The 22324-nt window shown below is 38.7% G+C and overlaps 2 protein-coding genes across 7 annotated transcripts; both read left to right on the top strand.

Moving 5' to 3' along the window:
• Positions 1-1604: 1604 nt before the first annotated feature.
• LOC147485600 (eukaryotic translation initiation factor-like) lies at positions 1605-8816 on the top strand. 3 transcript variants are annotated; one of them, XM_086572031.1, is made up of 4 exons: positions 1605-1762; positions 1926-1964; positions 2076-2318; positions 7845-8816. In XM_086572031.1, the coding sequence occupies exons 1-4, from the start codon at positions 1682-1684 to the stop codon at positions 7905-7907; spliced, it is 426 nt and encodes a 141-aa protein (XP_086428157.1). In that variant the 5' UTR covers positions 1605-1681; the 3' UTR covers positions 7908-8816. The 3 variants fall into 3 exon arrangements, with proteins under 3 accessions (XP_086428157.1, XP_086428159.1, XP_086428158.1); XM_086572033.1 differs by having other exon boundaries at positions 1892-1964; XM_086572032.1 differs by lacking the exon at positions 1926-1964.
• A 1917-nt stretch (positions 8817-10733) lies between these two features.
• Positions 10734-16354, top strand: LOC147485599 (DEAD-box ATP-dependent RNA helicase 37-like). Of its 4 annotated transcripts, none has more exons than XM_086570157.1 (8): positions 10757-10908; positions 11144-12064; positions 12194-12277; positions 12987-13229; positions 14187-14354; positions 14508-14621; positions 14798-15313; positions 15895-16354. In XM_086570157.1, the coding sequence occupies exons 2-7, from the start codon at positions 11303-11305 to the stop codon at positions 15302-15304; spliced, it is 1878 nt and encodes a 625-aa protein (XP_086426283.1). In that variant the 5' UTR covers positions 10757-10908; positions 11144-11302; the 3' UTR covers positions 15305-15313; positions 15895-16354. The 4 variants fall into 4 exon arrangements, with proteins under 4 accessions (XP_086426282.1, XP_086426283.1, XP_086426285.1 ...); XM_086570159.1 differs by having other exon boundaries at positions 10768-10908; positions 11184-12064; XM_086570156.1 differs by lacking the exon at positions 15895-16354 and having other exon boundaries at positions 10734-10908; positions 14798-15677.
• Positions 16355-22324: the final 5970 nt, after the last annotated feature.

Raw genomic sequence — 22324 nt, 5'->3', positions numbered from 1 at the left:
ATGGAGTGTCCCCCTGTTTTGTTTTCTTCTTCATTTGAGAGACATCTTTTCCTCCCATGTGAAACATCAAACCACATTTACTCCATTTTTATCCACCACATTAAAACAAAGTGACACCTTGCTTTTTTTTTTCACTATTAACACCTAATCTAATTAATCACATGCAAGGTGTCAACTTTGCACCAATAATTTGTCATTTTTTGTCTTGACATGCTCCATGATTGATAACTCATCCAATCTTGCGGGCCCGTGATAGTGGGTCCTATGTGCAGTCGATGGCGGTCCGATCTTTGGGCAATTTTACAACTTCCCGCCCTATCGTAGAGTTCATCATACGATTGTCTAAGCAGTTCACTTGGGTATTCTGAGTCCCGGGTTCAAGAGGTAGGAGCTTGCGGAAGTTTTGATGCTAAATGCGGATTTGGAAGAATTCATATACATGTCGTTCCTCATGCTTTATTGCAGGTTTAAACCATATTTCCATGTTTACTGCGAATACCTGTAAAAGTATGAAAACATATTTATTTCATGATTATTAAACACATAGTTAACCAAATTTATATGTCTCAACGGGGTTTCATAATACACTTTTGGGTGCTTATCACAATGGTCCGAGTTTTATTGGGTTAGTGGTTAAATTTTACAATTGACTCATTATTTCTTTGTTGATGAATAGTTGACTGTGAGAAACAAGATTCAACTCACAAAAGGCGGAACACAGCTTTAGTACAATCAAACTAAAACCCTTTCTAATAAACTAATAGGACTTATGAGGAAATAGAGATCTAAGTAGTGTATCATTTAACAATAATAAAATTGATGACCAAAGACAAAGGGCTTTAGCCAAATGTAAGAGAACTAAGAAATGTATGTACATAAAGGAAAAAAATGATCGCATCTCTGCATCATATCTAAGATGCCATTATTATAATATATCTCCTATTCTATCTAATTATTATACACTTGGAACTGATGCTCCTTATCATCAGGTTTTATCTATGCTTGCCACTGGACAAACTTGAAAACTAATGGTTAGTTCTAATCAGTTACATTTCGGAGCTGATCCTATAGTTGTATTTCAAAAAGTTACAAGACACGTAACAACATTGTAAAACTATATCCCGAAAGTAAAATTACAATACGTAAGTATACCTTTATACTTTGCAATCAGATGTGTTGTTGGTAGAATGGTAGTTTGAATGTAGGAGCAAACAGATCATCTAGAACAACTTTGACTGAGAAAATGTAATGAGGAGTTGACAATAAAGAGTTTTTTTTCTGGATGTAACATGGGTTACGTGTTATAGATTTTAGGAAACAATGTGAAATGCAATTTTATATTGATTTTAATTTTAGTGGTGTTTGTACTTAATGATTGAGTTATATGTGTTATTCTGGCCACAACTTAATTCATTTGCACTCCGAATGGATAACTCTGCCCAAGAAAACACATTGGTACTTAAACACAATTCATGATTGTCGAGAGCGGCAGTGACTGAGACAAAAAAACCGACGACAATGCATGACTAAAGAACAACTTTCCGCGCACAAAGAACGCGAACGTTTGCATCAGCGAGAGAGAAGACGGCGAATAATTGATGAACAACGATCCGTTGAATGGGACAATATCGTGAATACTATAGGCGTCGAAAGAATGCTTTGACTGGTGACCGAATTCAACATGATCATGGTACACCACAAGAAGGACCTACTAACGTCAAAGGGCCGAGCCAACTACATTCCCAAAGAGAATACATTCCAGGTAATCAGGTTTCGCAGCATTCAGATAATTGGTTACTTAGTTTATGTTGTATTTGATTATTTATAATTACTATTTGCATTCATATAGTTATCTATTTATATCTTACTATATATATATTTAATGTTGAAGAATCAAGCCAATTATATGTGAACTTCTAAAACAGAAGATGGTGCCTGAGAAGATTGTACACCACATTGTTCAGGTTGTTATCAGAACCCTCTACATTTTAGTCACTCCTCCTTTTTCCAATTTTTTTTCTTTATGCTATGTTTTCTGTGTGAGTTTCTTAAGTTGTTATGATGATTGATTACAGGAGTTGTTGGGACAAGACCCTAAGATTTGTCCGGATGAGGGAAATGTTGAGGCTATGTCAGTTTTCTCAACACCATTGGCAAGCAAGCTGGATGAAAGCCCCAAGTTTCGGCGTGTTAATGATGCCTACTTCAACCGAATGAAGGAATTAACCACGCACCCCCAATTGGCACAACAACTGAAATTCATGGTTCGTGGTGTTCTGGATCTGCGAGCAAACAAGTGGGTCCCCAGCCGCAAGGAGGTATATGTAGAGAAAATTTCTGTTTTCATTTCGAGGCCAGCCCAGAGTAAAGCGACATTCTACTTCACTACTCTAATGATTTAGCGGCTCAAAGAAAGGCCTTGGCTTTCTGGTTTTTGGCCAGTCTTTTTATGGCCTCGCTCAAGAATCGCGATTTTTGGTTTTGGTATAAAACAAAATTTTTGAAAACCTAACTTTTCCAAAACCAAGAAAGAGAGTGATTACAAGAGAACAATTCTTTGTGAGTTGAGTGTTCATTCTTTGTGAGTGAATTGAGAGAGACTTGTAATCGATTACTTTGGACATCTAGTAAAAAGCTTGGAACTCGCAAATGCGGAAGTAGGCAAATTGCCGAACCACGATATATCTCGCCTTGTGGTTTGTTCTTCTTTTACATTGATTGTTTTATTTCATATGCTTGTTATTTGATATGAGAAGTGTTGGGATATTGCTTGGAGGGTGTTGAAGTCTTGTCTATTGAGAAAGATCAATCTTTGTGTAGGATTGATCCGTTTGGTATGGGTAACGTTGTTTCCGCAGATTAATTATTCACAAACAATTGGTATCGAGGCGTAGGTATACGACCTAGGATTTTGAGTTTAGTACAAAAAAATTTTTGTGTAGACAAGGTGTTCGATTAAATTCGAGGTGAAACTGTTTCTTTTGGGTTATTTGTGTAACTTGAAAGATGGCTCCCCAAGATGTCAAACGCAAGGTTTGAAAGTAGAAGTTTAATGGGAAGAATAACTTTGGGATTTGGCAAGTCCAAGTAAAGCGACATCCTCATCCAACAAGGTTTGCACAAGGCTTTGAAGGGGATTAAATCTAAGGCGGCGAGTATGAGTAATGATGATTGGGAAGAGTTCGATCTTCAGGCTTGTTCATCAATCCGGTTATGTCTTGCTAATGAGGTCATGTATAGTGTGATGGGAGAAAATACCGCGCGGTATTTGGCTCAAACTAGAGTCTATGTATATGACCAAGAGCATGACGAACAAGATGTACCTTAAGAAGCGTCTTTATCGGTACATGATGGTCGATGGTTCAACGATGTAAGAGCACGTGAGTGAGTTCCGTCGACGTCTAGCGGATTATTTGAATGTTGGTATGAAGATGGATGATGAGGATCAAGCCGGCATGTTTAATATTCTCCTTGCCGGAAAGCTATGAGCATCTAATGACTACATTCATGAACAGAGAAGTCGCCGATCTTGACGAAGTTCAGAGTGCTCTTCTTTCTTATGAGTTAATGAAGAAGACGTGTAGAGAATAGCATTGATGCAAGTCGGGGGCTAGTGGCAAAGGAAATTCGTCCGAACAGTAATTATTCAAGTAATGATAATTCTAGGTCCAAGTCAAAGAAGCCTTTAAAACATGTAATACGATCTACAATTGCAATGAAAAAGGACATTACGCAAGTAATTGTCCCCAACCAAGAAAGAGAACAAGAGAGATGGTCGAGGAAGAAAGGTAAGGCAAAATTTGAGGCAAATTATGCTTCGTGCTCTGAAGATGATGAGTTCGATCTTTGTGTGTCCACACAAGACTATATGACCGAGAGGTGGATTCTTGATTAGGATGTTCCTATCATATGTGCCCGAATAGAAAGTGGTTTACTTCTTATGAGAGCATTGATGGTGGTTCCGCTTTTAATGGGTAATGACGTTGCTTGTAAAGGCGGTAGGATTGGAACTATAATGGTCAAGATGTATGATGGTGTAGTGAGGACTCTAACCGATGTGAGACATGTTCCCGAAAGCTAAAGAAAAGTCTTATTTCTCTTGGTACCTTGATTCCAAAAGGCCACAAGTTTTGGGCTTAAGGTGGAGTCCTAAATATTGTTAACGGCTCTTTAATTGTTATGAAGGGTCAAAAATATGGAACCTTGTATACTCTTATTGTAGTAGTACGGTGATAAAGCGATGTAGCAGATGGGGGTGCATGTAGTAATGATTCCGAAAGTGCACTAAGATGTGGCATATGCATTTAGGGCATATGAGTGAAAAAGGGTTTGTCCGAAGTCAGAAGCCGGTGGTTCTTGAAGAACTTGAAGAAGCCAAGTATGGGGTTCCGCGGAGCATCAAGGCCTATGGGAAGCAATCAGAGTCAAGTTCAAGTCAAGCAAGCACACGACAAATGCATCCTTGATTATGTGCATACGGATGTTTGGGGACCTCCAGGTGGCTTCCAAGGGAGGTAACCGCTATTATGTCTCATTCATTGATGATCATACTCATTATGTGTGGGTGTATATGATGAAATCGAAAGATGAAGTGTTTGAGACATTTAAGAAGTGGAAGGCAAGCGGTTGAGAATCGCACGATAGGAAGGTAAAGACATTACGGTCCGACAATGGTAATCGAGTATACCTATGGACCTTTCCAAGAGTTTCAGGCGCAATGTGGAATTGCCGCATTAACGGATCGGGGGCACGCCACAAACAAAATGGAATGGCAGAGAGGATGAATAGAACTTTGCTTGAAAGAGCAAGATGTTTATTGTCTAAAGTCCAAGGCAAAAGTATCAAGGCGATGCAAAGTGTCCATGGCGTGTTACCCGTGATAATAGGTCACTAGTACCAGCCTATAGATTGCAGGACACCTTATGAGGTGTGGTCAGTAACCCACCGTGATTATAGTATCTTGGCGAAAGTGTTTGGATCGACGCTTTACTACCATGTGAGGAAAGAAGCTAGATCCCTAGAGCTAAGAAGGCCATATTCTTAGTTTCGCAAATGGGGTAAAGGGATACGATTGCGGGTGTCTAGAAGCCCACAAGTTCCCGGGTCGCCAGAGATGTTACTTTTGATGAGACTTCCGCGGTTATCTTTCAAGAAGCAGGAAGAAATAGGTAGCGAAGAATGGTGAAGTCCATGAAGTTCAAGCTACCGAGCTTGAGTTGTTCGACGCAGCCAGACGACCGGTTAGATCATGATGAGGTACCAAATCATGGAACCACACAAAGAACAGAAGAAAGAGCAAGAGCATCCGCGAACTTGTAGTGGCCGACCCAGCCACAGAGACAAGTTAAAGAAGTGCACAAGTATGGGCACGGAAGCCGTGAAACACTATGGTCAAGTGGATTTAGTGGCATACGACCGAATATCGAAGATGATGAGCGGATAGCTTCAAGGAAGCCGTTAGAGATGCTCATTTGAGAGATTGGTTGGTAGCTATGCAAGCAGAGATGGAATCTCTTGATAAAAATCACACATGGGACCTAGTTTTATTCGCAAAGCGGCAAAAGGACTATCTACGATAAATGGGTGTTCGAAGAAAGAGGTCCTTCCCCGAGTCCGACAAGATCGGGTACAAGGCAAGAGTGGTAGCAAAGCGGTTTTTCACGTAAGGAAGGAGTTGACTACAATGAGGTATTTCCCGGTGGTCAAACATACGCCCATTCGTGTGTTATTAAGTTTAGTTGCTCACTTATTTGGGAGTTAGAGCAACTTGATGTGAAAACCGCTTTCTTGCATGGGGACTTGGAAGAAGAGATCTATATGAGACAACCCGGGCGGTTTGTCGTTAGCCGAGAAAGAAGATTATGTATACAAATTGAATCGGTCAATCGTGACGGGTTAAAGCAATAGCCCGTGCAATGGTACAAGCGCTTTGACACATTCATGATGCAACATGAGTACACCGGAAGTAAGTATGACCGCCCTGCGGTCTACTTTAGAAGGCTTCGTGGTAATGACTTCATCTATCTCCCGCTTTATGTGGATGACATGCTTATTGCTTCAAAAAAGCATGGTGGAGATAGACAAGTTGAAATCTCAACTTAGCTCGAAGTTTGAGATGAAAGACTTAGGTGGAGCCAAGAAGATAATCGGGCATGGAGATTAACAGAGATAGGAAGAAGCGGACGGATAGTTGTATCTCGAAGAAATACATTGAGAAAGTAATTTTCGATTTGGTATGGAGAATGCAAAGTCGGTTTCTACTCCTTTTATTTGGGCATTTTAGGCTTTCGGCCTAAGTTCTCTCCTAGTTCGATTGGAGGAACAAAAGCATATGGCTAATGTTCCTTATGCAAGTGCCGTGGGTAGTTTGATGTATGCTATGGTGTTTTTACATTTCCGTGCGAGTTAGTGTTGCGGAGCGGTATATGACAAACTCGGGAAGCAAAGCATTGGGAGGGATGAAATGGGTACTAAGGTACTTGAAGCGGTACTTTGGATGTGGGATTAGCTTATGGTGGAGGCACTTGTTATGTCGGTGGGTTTGTGGATTCCGATTATGCAGGTGATCTAGATAGACGATGATCGACCATCGGGTTATGTGTTTATGATGCATGGTGCACCGGTTAGTTGGAGGTCTATGCTTTGTGCTACGCTTGCTCTATCTACCATCGAGGCAGAGTATATGGCAATGGCGCAGAGGCAAATGAAAGAGGCACTATGGCTTCGGAGGTCTTCTAGATGATTTGGGTATTGAAAGCGAAACGGTGTGTTGCGGTATTGTGATAGTCGAGTTTATTCATTTGGCGAAGAACCAAGTTCATCATGGTCGGACCAAGCATATTGATGTCCGATATCACTTTATACGGGATGTCGTTGAGGATGGTGATGTAGCACTTGAGAAAGTAGACACCCATGACAACAACTGGCGATATCGACGAAAGTTGTCACCGGAGTTAAGTTCCAACACCGTTTGGACTTGCTCCAAATCCTACATGTTTGAAAGAGCCCCAGTATTGGGCATAGCCGCTTCTGGGCGGATTGACCGTGAGTGCATGCCGGAGGTGTTCCCTACCGATGTGATCTTCTTTGGATGTGTTCGGGCTTGGTTTTATGTGTTAAAACCTCACCGAGGTGGAGAATGTAGAGAAAATTTATGTTTTCACGGCCGAGCGCCCGAGAGTGGCGCGACTTCGCCACTACTACCAGATGATTTAAGCGCCCGTGGGCCGCTAAAGAAGCGCGCAGCGCGGCCATGGCTTTAATCTGGCACCGGCCATGGTTTTAATACGCGGCCGCTCGGCCAACATCCGTGTCTTTTTGCGTGCCTCCATTACAAGAACCTCGATTTTTGGTTTTGGTATAAAACAAAATCGTTTTTGGAAAACCTAACTTTTCCAAAACCAAGAAAGAGAGTGATTACAAGAGAACAATTCTTTGTGAGTTGAGTGTTCATTCTTTGTGAGTGAATTGAGAGAGACTTGTAATCGGTTACTCGGACATCTAGTAAAGCTTGGAACTCGCAGTGTAGAAGTAGGCAAATTGCCGAACCACGATATATCTCGTCTTGTGGTTTGTTCTTCTTTTACATTGATTGTTTTATTTCATATGCTTGTTATTTGATATTGAGAAGTATTGGGATATTGCTTGGAGGGTGTTGAAGTCTTGTCTATTGAGAAAGATCAATCTTTGTGTAGGATTGATCCGTTTGGTGTGGGTAACGTTGTTTCCGCAGTTAATTATTCACAACAGTATACTTCCTCAATTCCTTTTCCTCATGAAAGCCTTACATACTTGAGTCCATCTTTCTTTACTTACTCTCCCCAATTTGTTTTGACATATCAAAGCTAAGACCATCATTGAAATTCATTCGGACACAGAAAAGACTCTTGGGTTGCATCCAGGTGTAACCGCTAGCATGAAGGTTAATCGTGGTACTGGCGTGGATGCAATTGGGGGTTTGAGCCCAGGAGGTTTCCCCAACCGACCTGGCATAGGGGGTATGATGCCAGGAATGCCTGGAGCGAGGAAGATGCCCGGGATGCCAAGAATTGATAATAATGACAATTGGGAGGTCCAACGCAGTCGTTTGATGCCAAGGGGTGATCTTTCAACTATGCAGTCTGCTGTGTGTGTCTAGGCTCCCTTTACCAACAAGCCAACAGCCGTCAACTCAAAGCTTCTAACTCAGGGTTGTGGTGACGTAATAATTGGGAAAACAAGTCTATTGTTGCAAGGTAGTGGTGTAGGTTCGCCTGGTTGTCCTTCCAATACAACTACTAATATTTATCCTATAGCATACAGTCCTCCTACTAAGCCTATCACTTCAATAACACCTGTATTGCTGGCAAAGAAACGACCATCTCCGGTTGCAAAAATAAACCCAGATGACTTCGTAAGAAAACAGTCTCTCTTCTCAAGGAATACTTTGGCATTCACATTCTAGATGAAGCTCTACAGTGTGTGGAGGAGCTGAAAGCTCCGGAATTCCGCCCGGATGTTGTAAATTAAAGGAGGCCTTTTTGGTTGGACTGGATATGAGCCCTCACATGGTAGAACATATTGTGAAACTCCTTGAGTATTTGTTCACAAGGAAGGTTTTAACTGGCAGTGACATTGGTACTGGATGTCTACTATATGGGTTTCAGTTGAACGAGATTGACATTGATTTACCCAAAGCACCCAACAATTTTGGTGAGATCATGGCGAAGCTAGTCCTTTCTGGGTGTCTAGACTTTAAAGTGGTGAATGAGGTTTTGAAGAAGGTTGAAGATGATTTCATCCAGAAGGATATATTTGATGGCACCATCAAGTGCATTAGTGCAAATCCTTCTGGTTAGACAGTGTTGGAGGCACAAGCCGAAGAGATCCAGGCTTGCAAGAGTCTTCTCTCTTGAGACATATAGGCCTTTTGATAGGCATTTATTACGTGCGATCGTTCAACCTCTGCAACTCTGTATTATTATTACGTGCGATCGTTCAACCTCTGCAAATCTGTATTATTATTACGTACATCGCACGTGCATGATGCTAGTCTTGGGATGGTTCTTCTACATCAGTGGATTGCCTTTGTGGCTACTATACTACTTTTTTTTTCACTAAACCCGGCTACTAGATTAATCCGGAGAAGTTGCTGCTAACATGAATCGATGAGTGATCTTCAAACTTTCTGCATAGTAACATTAAAATAATTACTGATATTATGAAGTACCTCGTGTTTAATTTGTTTTGCTTTTAATAGCGGTAATGAGCAACTGGAGGAGCGGCCAGGGAAAATAATTTGTAAAATTTTTACGTACTTGTTCAAGTCGCACAAAACTGTATTTTCATAGTTCCATGTTGCCATTAATGCAATATATATATAATATTCATTTTCTAAAGTATTTATTAAAATTTTAGGTGTTTGTGTTTCTGGCCTAATTTGTTCGATAATATGGAAGAACTACAATGACAACATATTTATTTTGTAATCACACAGTTGCCACTTTCCGTTATTTGCTAGTAGTATGTTATTTGATAATATATAATACACTAGTATGTTATTTATTATAATGCACAAGTTTTAAGGTGTGTTTATTTATAATTTTATATCGCTTGCTAGTAGCATCAGCAAGGATTTTAACAGACTGGTATATGTTTGTGTCATACGACACATACAGTGCGGTCTAAGGCAAAGCCACATAAATAAGTGCTTTGGGCCCCATTATTTTGGCAATGTAATGGGTCACCACTAATAGTCCACAAAACATTTTAACACACTTTGAAATATACACTTACTATTAAAAACAATATAATTATAGGTTTAATTGAAGCTTATGGTTAATGAAAGTATTAAATCCACTTTTTACTTCACAGATTATCACATCAAAAAATGTATAAAATCTTATTTGTTACATAAAAAAAAAAAATCGAAAAAAGGAAAAACAAATAATAACACGAGGCAAAAAAATACATCAATTTTTTTTTTTTTTTTTGACATGTGAATGGACATATATAGGGTCACATTTTAATCATTGGCTTCGGGCCACCAGAAACTCAAGGCCGACATTGGACACATATCAACCTCGCCACGCCATGTTTTCAGAGTATCTAAGCGTTGGAGAAGTTTGAGCGAATTTGAGCCATAAGATGGAGGTCATGCGAACCCCACAACACTATATTTTGTTAGATAAGAATATTTGTTTATTCTTAAGTGGAGCGAGCTCTTGTATTTTGAGAGAGGTGGGGAGGATCCAAAATTGTAGTTGAGTCATCTCGTGTCTCTCTTTCAATCTATTTCTTTCTATTCTCAATTCAATTCCTTCTCCAATATCTTTGATGCTAAATCAACTCCTATTATGTTCTTTTTCATTTTTTTTTTTATGACTGATCCGCAATGAAAAACACATTTTTTTTTTTTTTTTTTTTTTGTAGTATAAACTATTTTAGAAATTAGAACGACAATAAAATAAAATATAAGGGTTAATATATACTTAATATAAAAGGTGCTAAAATAGGTTAAGCATGCTATATTTTGTAAGTCCATTTTACATGGACTGCCTCTCATGTGCTACCCTGTACACCAGCTAAAAACTTGTAGTTGTACACTTTATACGGATTAACAGATATATATATATTTTTACCATGGACAGTAAATAAAATTACAATACACACAGATAGATAAAAGGATAAGAAAAGTAAAAAGAAAATAATTAGAAAAGAAAAGAAAAGAAAATTGATTGGGTTGAAAACTTGAAAGGAAGAGAAAGAAACACCAAACAAACAAATAAAGAGAGAAAAAAAAAAAAAAAACAGAGAAGATATTTTTGCCTGTGCTTGTTTTCTTCTGCAAAAATAAAAATAAAAATTAGGGTTCCTAAAATTCTTCTTCTTCAACACACATCTTCATTTCCAATTATATAACGCTAACAGGTATACTTTCTATCATTGGATCTCTTTTGCAGTAATGGGTATCTTTTATTTTCTCATTTTAGTGTAAAGTTTGGAACTTTATGTTGTTTTGAATAAAGGGGGGTGTTTGTTTAGCTGCTTTTTGATTTTGGGTTGTTGGGTTTTGTGTTTTTGATTAGATTTGTTATTGTGCATGTGATTTTTTTGCTGAAATGGATTGGTTGGATTTGTGTTTTTTTTTGTTTGATTTTTTTAGGAGTTTTGATTTGGTGATTTTGTTTTGATTTGAGTGGAAGAAAGGATTGTTGTTATTATTGTGCGGTGGAGATTTGAAGTATTTTTTTGAGAAAGGTGGTGTGTGTAGTTTTTGAGGATTTGGAAGTGGAGGAAAAAGGGAGGTAATTTTTTCTGAGTTATGCGAACTGCGTGGGCGGATATTACAAATTCAGCAGCTGAGAATACAGCTGCTGGTGCGGGTTCTTCGGCGAATGAGGGTGTTGGAAACACTTCACGACCAGCTCGATCTTCATATGTGCCACCACACCTTCGTAATCGACCACCTTCATCGGATCCACCAGCTCCAGCTGTTACAGGAGTAGGACCTGGTAATGATAGATCTGGTTATGGTGGACCTGTTGGTGGTGGTTCTCGTTGGGGTGCTCCGAGGCAGGATGTAGGCCGTCCTGGTTCAGCTGGTGGCCGATTCGGTGGCGGTGGTGGTGGTTGGAATAATAGAAGCGGTGGATGGGGTGGAAGAGAACGGGAGGTGAATCCCTTTGGAGACGATGACGGTGAACCTGTGGAACCAGATGTATCTGAGAACAGTGGCATTAACTTTGATGCCTATGAAGACATACCCGTGGAGACCAGTGGGGACAATGTGCCACCTCCTGTGAATACTTTTGCGGATATTGATTTAGGAGATGCACTTAATCAGAATATAAGGAGGTGTAAGTATGTGAAGCCAACACCTGTGCAGCGTCATGCCATTCCAATTTCTCTTGCGGGACGAGACTTGATGGCTTGTGCTCAAACTGGATCTGGGAAGACAGCTGCATTCTGTTTCCCAATCATTAGTGGAATAATGACTGGTCAAATTGCTCAGAGACCACGAGGTGCACGAACAGTGTTTCCTCTAGCTCTTATTCTCAGTCCGACTCGGGAGCTTTCTTGCCAGGTGAGCTCACTATATAAACTATTTATTCTGTGCTTTGTGTTCGAGCCTGTGTAATATTGTTGCTATTGTTATAATATTAACTATTATTATGATTATTAGCTTATGGGCTATTTTATGTTTACTTCACAGATACATGAGGAGGCTAAAAAGTTTTCGTATCAAACTGGTGTTAGGGTTGTTGTTGCTTACGGAGGGGCGCCAATTAATCAGCAGGTTAGACATTATCCTTTGTTTTCTTATTCTGAATAATCTGTGAAGCATATTTTCCTGTTAGTAATTTAGCATTGCTGCTTATATCTACATGACCAGTTTTTGTTTTTGTTTCTTTTTTTTTTTTGGGCACATTACAAAAATCTACTGGACATTGTAATATTGAAATACAATTGATTTTACCATTATTAAATGTGCATCTTGTAAGTCAGTTTCAAGTAACAATTTCCCGTCAGAGAGTGACATGCTTTTATTATGTTAAGTTTGCGTAGAGTTGTAGATTATACCAATTTCATGTCTCTCCATCTTTTATCTCTCTTTGATCTGCTGAATTTCGGAAACATGGGATAATTATTAAATTATTGTGTTAGGATTTTAGCTACTTGTAGGTGTCAGCTGCTGTCAGTAATATTCTTAGATTTATGTTGGTTGTTTCCTATTCCACTGAAAAAGCTTGAATCTGTCAAACCTTACCTGGTTTCTTCTTGGAGATGAAATGCTTGCTGGTCATAGAACTTCTAGGATCTGTCACCCAGATTATAAGAAACAAAGTAGAGAGACTAGAAGCAAATGTTGTGGTTTTCTTGTTATGTTTCAGATGATTTTCTACAATTCGAGTTTTTTTTATCTGCTTATGATGTCGACATTTGTTCACAGTGGATGTTTACTGATATTCATGTTTATAATAACAAAGTTGCATCTTGTTTTGCAGCTCCGAGATCTAGAGAGAGGTGTTGATATTCTTGTTGCTACTCCAGGTCGGTTAGTGGACTTGTTGGAGAGGGCTAGAGTTTCATTAGAGATGATTAGGTATCTGGCTTTAGATGAAGCAGACCGGATGTTGGATATGGGTTTTGAACCACAAATTAGGAAGATTGTGGAACAAATGGACATGCCTCCACGTGGTGTGAGGCAAACAATGCTTTTCAGTGCCACTTTCCCCAAAGAGATACAGGTTTGTAAAGTTTCAAGCATTTGAATTGGACTTTACCATAAGAAATATAGTTCAAGTATTTGAGTCATGAATTATGATATTCAAAATTTGATCGATGAAAAGACTTGAGATTTGACAATAATTATGATATTTGAATATAATGTGACAAATTACATTTCCACGTAGTCTTAACTCCTATGACGAATTTGCTCCGTCTTACATTTTGTGTTTATAGTAAGCTATAATTATGTTTGAATTGGGTTTTCTTTGTTCCCAAGAACTAGCATGTTGTATTGTCTACATAAGTATACCCAAGATATAATGGGCATGTATATGCTAGAGGCCTAGAGCAAGAAAGATAAAATTGCATATGCATCCAATGATCCAATGATCCAATGATTCAATGTATGTCACATATTTGGATTAAGCAACATTTCTGTAGGTAATTGGACCCAGCTATTGCTAGGTCCTTAATGCAATCAGCCTTATATCCTAGTTGCATGTCTCATAAGACACCACCAAATTTACGGTTTGAAAGAGTGGAACTAATTTTTTTGACATACAAAGCAACCTTCAATTATCTCATAAATTCATGTTAACATAACAATTCGATTCCTGGCACATGCCACTCACAAGTGGACGGTTGTGTGGGGCATCACATACTTGATTTTGATCACACTCTTATGCATTACCCTGCCACTTATCCAATTACACTAGGGTCCACACCTGATCAATTTTTTTTGCATGTTCATATGTTCCAGATATAAGCTTTGTTTCATGTTCAAGTTACTGAATCTATTTGGGTGGTGCATGCTTTTGTCACTTTGGTATATACTTTTGATATTTGGAGTTTTTTGTTGGTATTTAGCGGATATATATATTAAATTTTGTTAGTCTTTGTGATGGTGATTGACACTTCTGATATTTTCTTACTACATATACTCCTTTTGCACCTGTTGGTTTTGTTTGTGTATGCAGAGACTAGCCTCTGATTTTCTTGCAAGTTACATATTTCTTGCTGTTGGAAGGGTTGGCTCCAGCACTGATTTGATTGTCCAAAGAGTGGAGTTCGTTAATGAGTCAGATAAGAGAAGCCATCTCATGGATCTTCTTCATGCTCAAAGGGAAAACGGAACTCATGGGAAGGTAATTAATTGAAACTCAGATTTATGCATGGTCTGTTCTTGGTTTCTCTTTTTTTTTTTTTAAAAAAAAAAAAAAATTAAAGTTCAACTTTTATTTTCTTAACAACAAAGTTTCCTGTTTCAAATATTTGTTTGATTTTTGTTGTGTTTGCAGCAATCTTTAACTTTAGTTTTTGTGGAAACAAAGAAAGGAGCTGATTCGCTGGAACACTGGTTATGCATGAATGGTTTTCCTGCTACTACGATTCATGGAGATAGAACACAGCAGGTAAGTTGTGCTGTTATGTTAATGTGAAACCATCTAGCTCGATCTCGTGGGTGCTTAATTACTCGTGCATTTTCAATGATTTATCGAGTACAAGTTTCAATCTCGCTGCAGTTCACGTGTGCGACTTCCGGAAATGCTGCTTGACGAATGATGATCAATTCTAATTGTGTTTGCAGGAAAGAGAATATGCTCTGAGATCGTTTAAAAGTGGAACAACTCCAATATTGGTGGCAACAGATGTTGCTGCACGTGGCCTTGATATTCCCCATGTTGCACATGTGGTCAACTTTGATCTTCCCAATGACATAGATGACTATGTCCATCGCATCGGAAGAACAGGGCGAGCTGGTAAGAGTGGTTTGGCAACAGCATTTTTCAATGAAAACAACTCCAACATGGCAAGGTCATTAGCGGAGCTGATGCAGGAGTCAAATCAAGAGGTACCTGAGTGGCTCTCTCGTTATGCGGCCCGATCATCTTATGGAGGTGGGAAGAACCGCCGTTCTGGTGGTGGAGGGCGCTTTGGTGGACGTGACTTCCGTAGGGATGGTCCTTTCAATAGGGGTGGCGGGGGTGGCGGGGACTACTATGGTGGAAGCAACAATTATGGTGGTGGATATGGAGCTCCTCCTGGAGGGTATGGAGGTGGTTATGCTCCAGGTGTAACCAGTGCATGGGATTAGCTATTGACGGTACTTGTCTTCTTCTTAATTATATTGTCGAGATAAAGGAGTACACTTTTTCTATTTCACAAGTCAATGGTGATTCATTATCTCTTTTTTTTTAAAAGATTTTGTGCCTCATGGTTCTCCTATGGTGTTAGTCCTGAATGGAGCTGTAGATTGGTACAACACCACCCAATGTTAGGAAAGGGGCCCACTGTTAGGGAAGGCTCTCATGTCATTGTGTGGGTGGAGTGGGAAATAACAGATTACAATTTGGTGACCCTCTCTTTTATAGTTAACATCTGTTTCTTGTAATTCATGGTGAGTAATGCCGTAATGATTTGTAGAATATGTAGGTGACAAGTGAGAAAATGAGGTTTCTGTTGGGCAATTTTGGCTGATGTCCTAGGCATATTCTTTGTTGTTACATTTTCTTGTGAGTAGTCTTTTGTACTGTGAGCTCCTTCCCATCGTCAGGAAAATTGTTATATACATTATGACGGTATAGTTGAAAACCCTTTCTTTGGAGTAGGTTTAGAGACCCTTCAAATGCCTTAGACTGAACATTGTTGCATTTTCACGAAATATTTCACTCATTTTATTTGCAGTGTACGAAGGCCCATGTGGTTCGGGGGAAATAGGGTAGCCAAATTGTGAATGTTGGTAGGTGCTGACTAGTAAAGTCAGTGAAACCTGATGATACCAGAGGTCTGAACCCCACCAGCATCAAAGAGTTATTGATCTCATTTACAACAGGCTTGCCTATAAAAAAAAAAAAAATTGTGAATGCTGCTGATCATGAGTTAGGAACTCTCTGAGTTTGTGCGTGGTGAAGCGTTCACTCTTTTTCACCCTGCGCAGTATGAAAATAGAAGTTTGTTTAACGAACTGTAATTTAGCAAAGTGATTTGAGGGTTTGGTTGTTCGACTAGGTTCCAACTACTAGGTTTTTTCAATAAACAACTTTTGTATTCTATCAGAACCAAAGATTACAACAAATAGCCAACAAGTCGGAATAAATTATATGAGCCAAAGCAAAGATGAATAACAATAAACTCATGTAGAATATTTTGTTGGCTATCAGTAAATATAGTGTTTGATGTACATCTTACCAAACTAACACCAAATCAAAACTTTCGAAGCAGCTATCTTCAGCTAGTTCTTCCAAAAAGACCTGAAGGTCGGAATAAAAGACCGAAAGTCTTAATTGTCAGAGTGATGTTTCTAAATGAAAATGCCTCACCAAGTGCATATTTGAGGTGCAGCGGTGGCCTGACTGGAATTCATGCCAATGTATCGATACACCAAGACGGATGAAAAAGAGAAAATGAATTCAAAAACATGTACTTTGAAGAATGAGAGGTGTAATTCGAACAAACATAACTGACACACACTATGGTTCCATAGCAGAAACTCAGAACTGAACTGAAACTGGTGGGTGTGGACTTGCAACTGCGGTAACCAAAGATAGCAGAACAGAAACACCAAAACACACTAAAAGTTATATATATATATATATAACTTATTGTAGGTCTTATAAGGCATAAGAGCATCTCTAGGTGGTAGTAGTATACTCTTCAAATTTAAAGAAAAAGATTGGAGAATCTAGTCGCAAATTTCGATCAACTTTAGATGGTCGCAAATATCGACCGCAAAATTGGTTGTAGCCCCCACCACGAGTGCCATTAGTACTGGCGCACGGTAGTACCACTATCGCACGCCATTGGTACTGTCGCGTGCTATGCCTGTTAAAATGTCGCACAACAGTCAGACTTTTGTCATTTCACACATTTTTTTTCAACCTAGTTTCTCTAGTTCTAACCAAAAAATGGATTCCGACGACGAATACGTCTATAATAACCAAATAAGATGGAGTGGTGACAGTGAGGAAGATCAAAACAGTGGTAATATTACCTCCGTTTGGAGCAATCCCATAGGTGATCTAGATGATGAACCAAGCACTTCTGGAGCTGAAAATCGGAGCTGAGCCCTGACGATCCTTTGTTGCTTTAGTATCAGCAAGTCGATTTTGAATTTTCTGCTGAGGCTATGGATTTCAGCCATCTTAGACTGGTGTCTATGAGGTTTCATAATAGGCATGTCTCAAGAGTTGTTCTTGAACAACAGATATGTATTTTAATTTCATATATTAGCAGTAGTAGTAGTAGTAGTAGTTAATTTTAGTAGTTAAATACGTACATTTTTATTTTTATTTTTTTAATTTTAGTTTTAGTTTTATTTTGCGTACATCAGAGATGTGTTATGTATCGGGTTCGGTGCACTCCACGTGCACTTAAGACGTGGTAGGATGATATTAAAAAAGTCAGTGCACTTGACCATGTTAGAGATGGAATTCTAGCGACTCCCTTTGGTCATCTAGTTGACATACCTTATAATAAGACTGACATTCAGAGAGTTATCAATGGTTTAGTTGATAGATGGTAGGATAGTACACATACTTTTCACTTTACTCAGGGAGAGTTGAGCTTCACTCCACTAGATTTTTATATGATATCTGGTTTGACTATAGGATTAGGTCAGCCGTTGAGATGTAGCACTGAATTCCAAAGTTGTGCCCAAATAATGACTTTCTTATCTTGTCTGACCGAGGAGTCATATGACAGTGCTGGTGTTAGGATTTCTGGTATCAAGGTTGTATACATTACACCATTGACTAATGATGATGGGTTGCAATTTTTAATAAATTATTTGTCACTTGATTCTGATGATGGTCAAGCACATGTTGATAAGTATGTAAGAGCTTTTTGTATGTATTTGATGAGCGTCTTGTTTCTTCCTTCTGGCCATTCCACGATTAACTTGAAGTATCTAACCAACTTTGAGCACTTGCATGAGTTGGGTGGTATTAATTTTGGTAGAGCCCTATACTATAATTTGTTGCGATGTTTAAATAGGGCTTCTCAGCAGACTGGTGTTGTTAGTAGTCCCAAGATGGGAAAGTTTGTCATTCTCTTAGAGGTATGGTTTTATGAGTATTTCCGTGCTGCAAATCCTATCCTCACAGAGTACACCGGTGAGAGGCCTAGGCTCAGGGCTTGGCACGGACATCGTCGAGCTCGTCTGACCAGTGAGATTAGTCATAACATATCCGGACCTAGATCGAGCTTAGCACACATGCTTCTATTGTTTGGAGGCCTTGGAGGACATCTGTATACATCGACGAGAATGACTGTAGATACGCATTGTTCATTTCTCATAGGAGGATGATATTCACTTGTGGGAGTGATATGGAATGGTATTTAGGGGATAGATATTATAGACAGCTCACACCATGCTTTGGTATCCCCCCTGATCCGCCTACCCATGTATCAGAGGCGAAAGACATGACCTTATAGCAAGTCATCGAGAGAAACATGCATTGGAGTTGGCTAGTAGCTTTTGACCTAGTTACATTATAGACTTATGAGCAGTATTACCTTTATTGGTTTAAGGTATCTATTGGTCATTTGCTCTCAGTTGTGGGTCGTATAAGCAACATTCATATGATTAACAGAATGGGTGTCAGACGTGAATTTCAAATTGGCCAGCTGTCACAGCCGACGTTTCAGCATGGACCTGTACACACATTTGTTCTAGGGTGAGATCCCCCTCAATCAGAGTGCTTTGGGTTTTCAGTTTGAGTGATCCGAGTGGCCAGACGATTTACCATCCCATTTCTTCTATTGATGACACTTTCGCGTCGTACAGTTAGAGCGACCTTGGACATCTACCTCTGGTAATTATTTTTATTGGTTTTGGTTTATTATTTTTGTTTATTATGAAAATGTCATAAATTATTAATGAATAATTATTTCAGGATGAGCTATGCATGAGATATGAGACATGTCTTCGTGTAAATGATGGCTTGCGCTCCTCGGTATTCGCCTACAGTGTTGAGAGAGAGAGACTTCTTTCCCAGGCTCATTTGGATTATGACGATTTGCAACACCAGGTTGATGAGTTACAGGCTCAGATTTAGTGCACAAGGGTGAGTTCATCACATGGACAGACGGAGAGTTCAGCAGAAGGACAGTCGAAGAGGAGTTCACGGTAGAGGAGGCGTATGTAGGAAGTGAGGACTTGATGATTTATAATATTAAGTTTGTTGTATGACGATTATTATTATGTTGTGTGATTTAGAATTGTTCATTTGATCATTTTGATAAGTTTTAATTTACTTTTTTTTTATCAATTTGATTTAGCAAATGAATTGCAATTTTTATTAATAGAACGACAACTAATACATTATTGCAAAAACATAAAATAAAAATAAACAAATAAAAGACAACTATTACATATCACCCTTATTACATACTACTAGAGTTACTCTAGTTATCAAGCCAGTCATCATTTTCTTCATTATTTGCTCCTTCACCGTCGGAAATTTCATTTGTAGTACTTGATCCAGCTATTTTATTTTATTTTATTTATTTATTTATTTATTTTTTCATATTTAGCTACAATTGTTTCTTATTTTAGCTCTAAAACCCTTCACGCACGAGGATTGAGTTTGTCAATGACATTGCCAACAACCTAGTCTCATTTTCCTCCTCTTTAACACGGAGTTTTTCTTGCTTCAAAAATAACTTTTTTTTGTGTCTTCTCTTGTTTCAATTTTATCATAGTTTGAAATTGCCCATTTAGAATCTCTTCTCTATTTCTTCGACTTTCTTTAAAAGCTTCAAGAAATTCATCCATATTTTTAACATAGGATGCAACATTACCCTCGACAGTAGAAATAATTTTCTTATTCTTCTCAATTTCTTTCCTCTGCTTCCTACCGACCGACCTCTCCAAAAAACCTTCGGTACTGCTAGGATCGTATTCCGAGTATAGTGAAGGTGAAGGGTTAGAGTGAGGCGTTGAAGAGGTTGGGGTTGAGGGTGAAGAATCGAAGCCTTCAAGATCTCTGGATCTTGCTTTCTTCTTTGGTCTTGGAGCAAGCGTTTCATTGTGTAACTGAGTTCTTTGCCACTTTGGCGTATGTTTTACTAGATTATAACAATCTTATCATATCCATGGTTTCCCAGTAGTAGCCGCATAAGTTGCTGCCGCGTCTGTAAGCTACGTTTATTAAAAAAAAAAATCAATATCAATGTCTTCACGTAGTATATAAACAAAGTATAAATTAAACGAAGTATAAACGAATCTTACAATGTCTTCACGTCCCCACCTGCTTAGAGGTTGTTCTTCAAGCTTTCTTAGTATAACATAATATTTGTTGAAGAACGGTAAAAGAATCGCCCAACGTTGTGAGACTCCCTTCCACTTACGGTTGCGGTCAAAACTTTGAATTTTATTAATCCTAGCCATAATTCGTTCCCAATACACTTGTCCCGATTGATCATTCTCTACTATATGATCTTCTCCAATCTCAATCCACGCTCTAGTAAGAGAAATATTTTCTTCATTTGTCCAACTTGGACCCTTGCTTTGTTTTGGTTGTGACATTGTAATTGTCTTGTTTTGTTGTGTGTGAAATTGTTGAGTTGTTTGATAAAAATGTTTGAGTTGAGTGTATGTAAAATGAAGAAGAAGATGAGTGTAGATATATGAATGTAGAATTTCGGCCGTTTTTTGTCATTTTTTTTTTTTTTTTTTGGAGCATGCGACATTGGGCAATGGTGGTGGCGCCGATAGTAGTGCTATACAGATCTTTGGTCAAAATTAAAAAAAAAAATAAAAAAAATAATAATAATAAATTGGGGCGACATTTGCAATGGCGCGCGCCATTACCAATGTCACTCCGCATCCATATCCAAATTGTCAAATTTGCGAACAAGAATGCGAACAAACAGGTGATGCGACCAGATTTGAGGCCACCTAGAAATGGAATTTTGAGAAATTTTGAAGTTTTTCTTCAAATTTGAAGAATTTGACATGTTATACTACCACCTAGAGATACTCTAACATACTCCAAAGTGGTGAGTAAGAAAATCATAAAGAAATCTTTTAACACAACCACAAATTGAATAACAAACTAGCCCATAACTATTGCCGATCAAAAAGCAATATACCAACCTCAAATTCAGAACGGAAAAACCTGTTTCTTCTTCTTCATCTCGCTACCAGAAGTGCTTTCATACAAATCAAATAAACTAAAAATTTTGAGGTGAGGAAATTTGTTGGAATTTGATGAAATTGATTTGTTTTATTGGGATTTGGGGTATGGAGTTGATGAATTTGGGTTAGGGATTTAGTGATTTGGGTTGGAAATGGAGAGATTTTGGAAGAAATGGGCTACCATTTTGAATCCCTAGGAGAGAGGCTCAATAGTGCTGATTTTACTAGTACATTGCCATTTACCAACCTCTACTGATTTTTGTTATTTTCCCAACTACCAGTTTCGTAGTAAAAGATGATTATTTAACATCGCACTAAAGAAGTTGATTAAATAGAGAGGTGACACTCCAATATTGTAGAGTGAAATTGAAAAGGCCTGGACTACCACGAGAATATCCTCATAGGAATGAGGGTTCCGAGACTATTGGACGTGTGATCCAACGGTCCGTTGTTTTTTGTTTTTGATTTTCGGACCGTTGGATCCAATGGTCTCAGATCTTGTCCCTATAAAGATATCTTTGGGTAGCCATCTAAAAAAGCTCCACACGAGTGTGTGATTTTATGAGTTGTATCCAACAGTATTTTATTGGTTTATTGTGTCATGGGAAGTTCTTTTTTAGGTTAAGTTCTAAACACTAAAAAGTGATTCTCCAAAGCAAAGCTAATGAATGGTAAATTTATATGTATAAGGCTATAAGCACAGTTGCACAGGGAGAAAGAAGGAGCTAGGTCTGCAAATGGAATTTAGCTAAATGCTGATTTTACAAATTTACGTATGGCAACCGTTATCCTAGGATTCCTATCCCATAATTTGGCAAAATGTTTAGTCCATTTGCGCATGTTATTGCACAGGGCCCAGACATACGGAAACATAAAATCAGTAAGCACCCAATACGCGGGTTTGCTTTGTGGGTAGAGTTGGAAGCATCTGTTGTAAGATTTAGTTAAGTTCGGTCGCAATCGCAACCTGGCACT

The sequence above is a fragment of the Coptis chinensis genome, chromosome 7 (assembly GCF_015680905.1).
Source record: "Coptis chinensis isolate HL-2020 chromosome 7, ASM1568090v1, whole genome shotgun sequence".
NCBI classification, from domain to species: Eukaryota; Viridiplantae; Streptophyta; class Magnoliopsida; order Ranunculales; family Ranunculaceae; genus Coptis; species Coptis chinensis.
The sequence above is the reverse complement of the archived record's forward strand: the minus strand, read 5'-3'. Positions and strand labels throughout refer to the sequence as shown.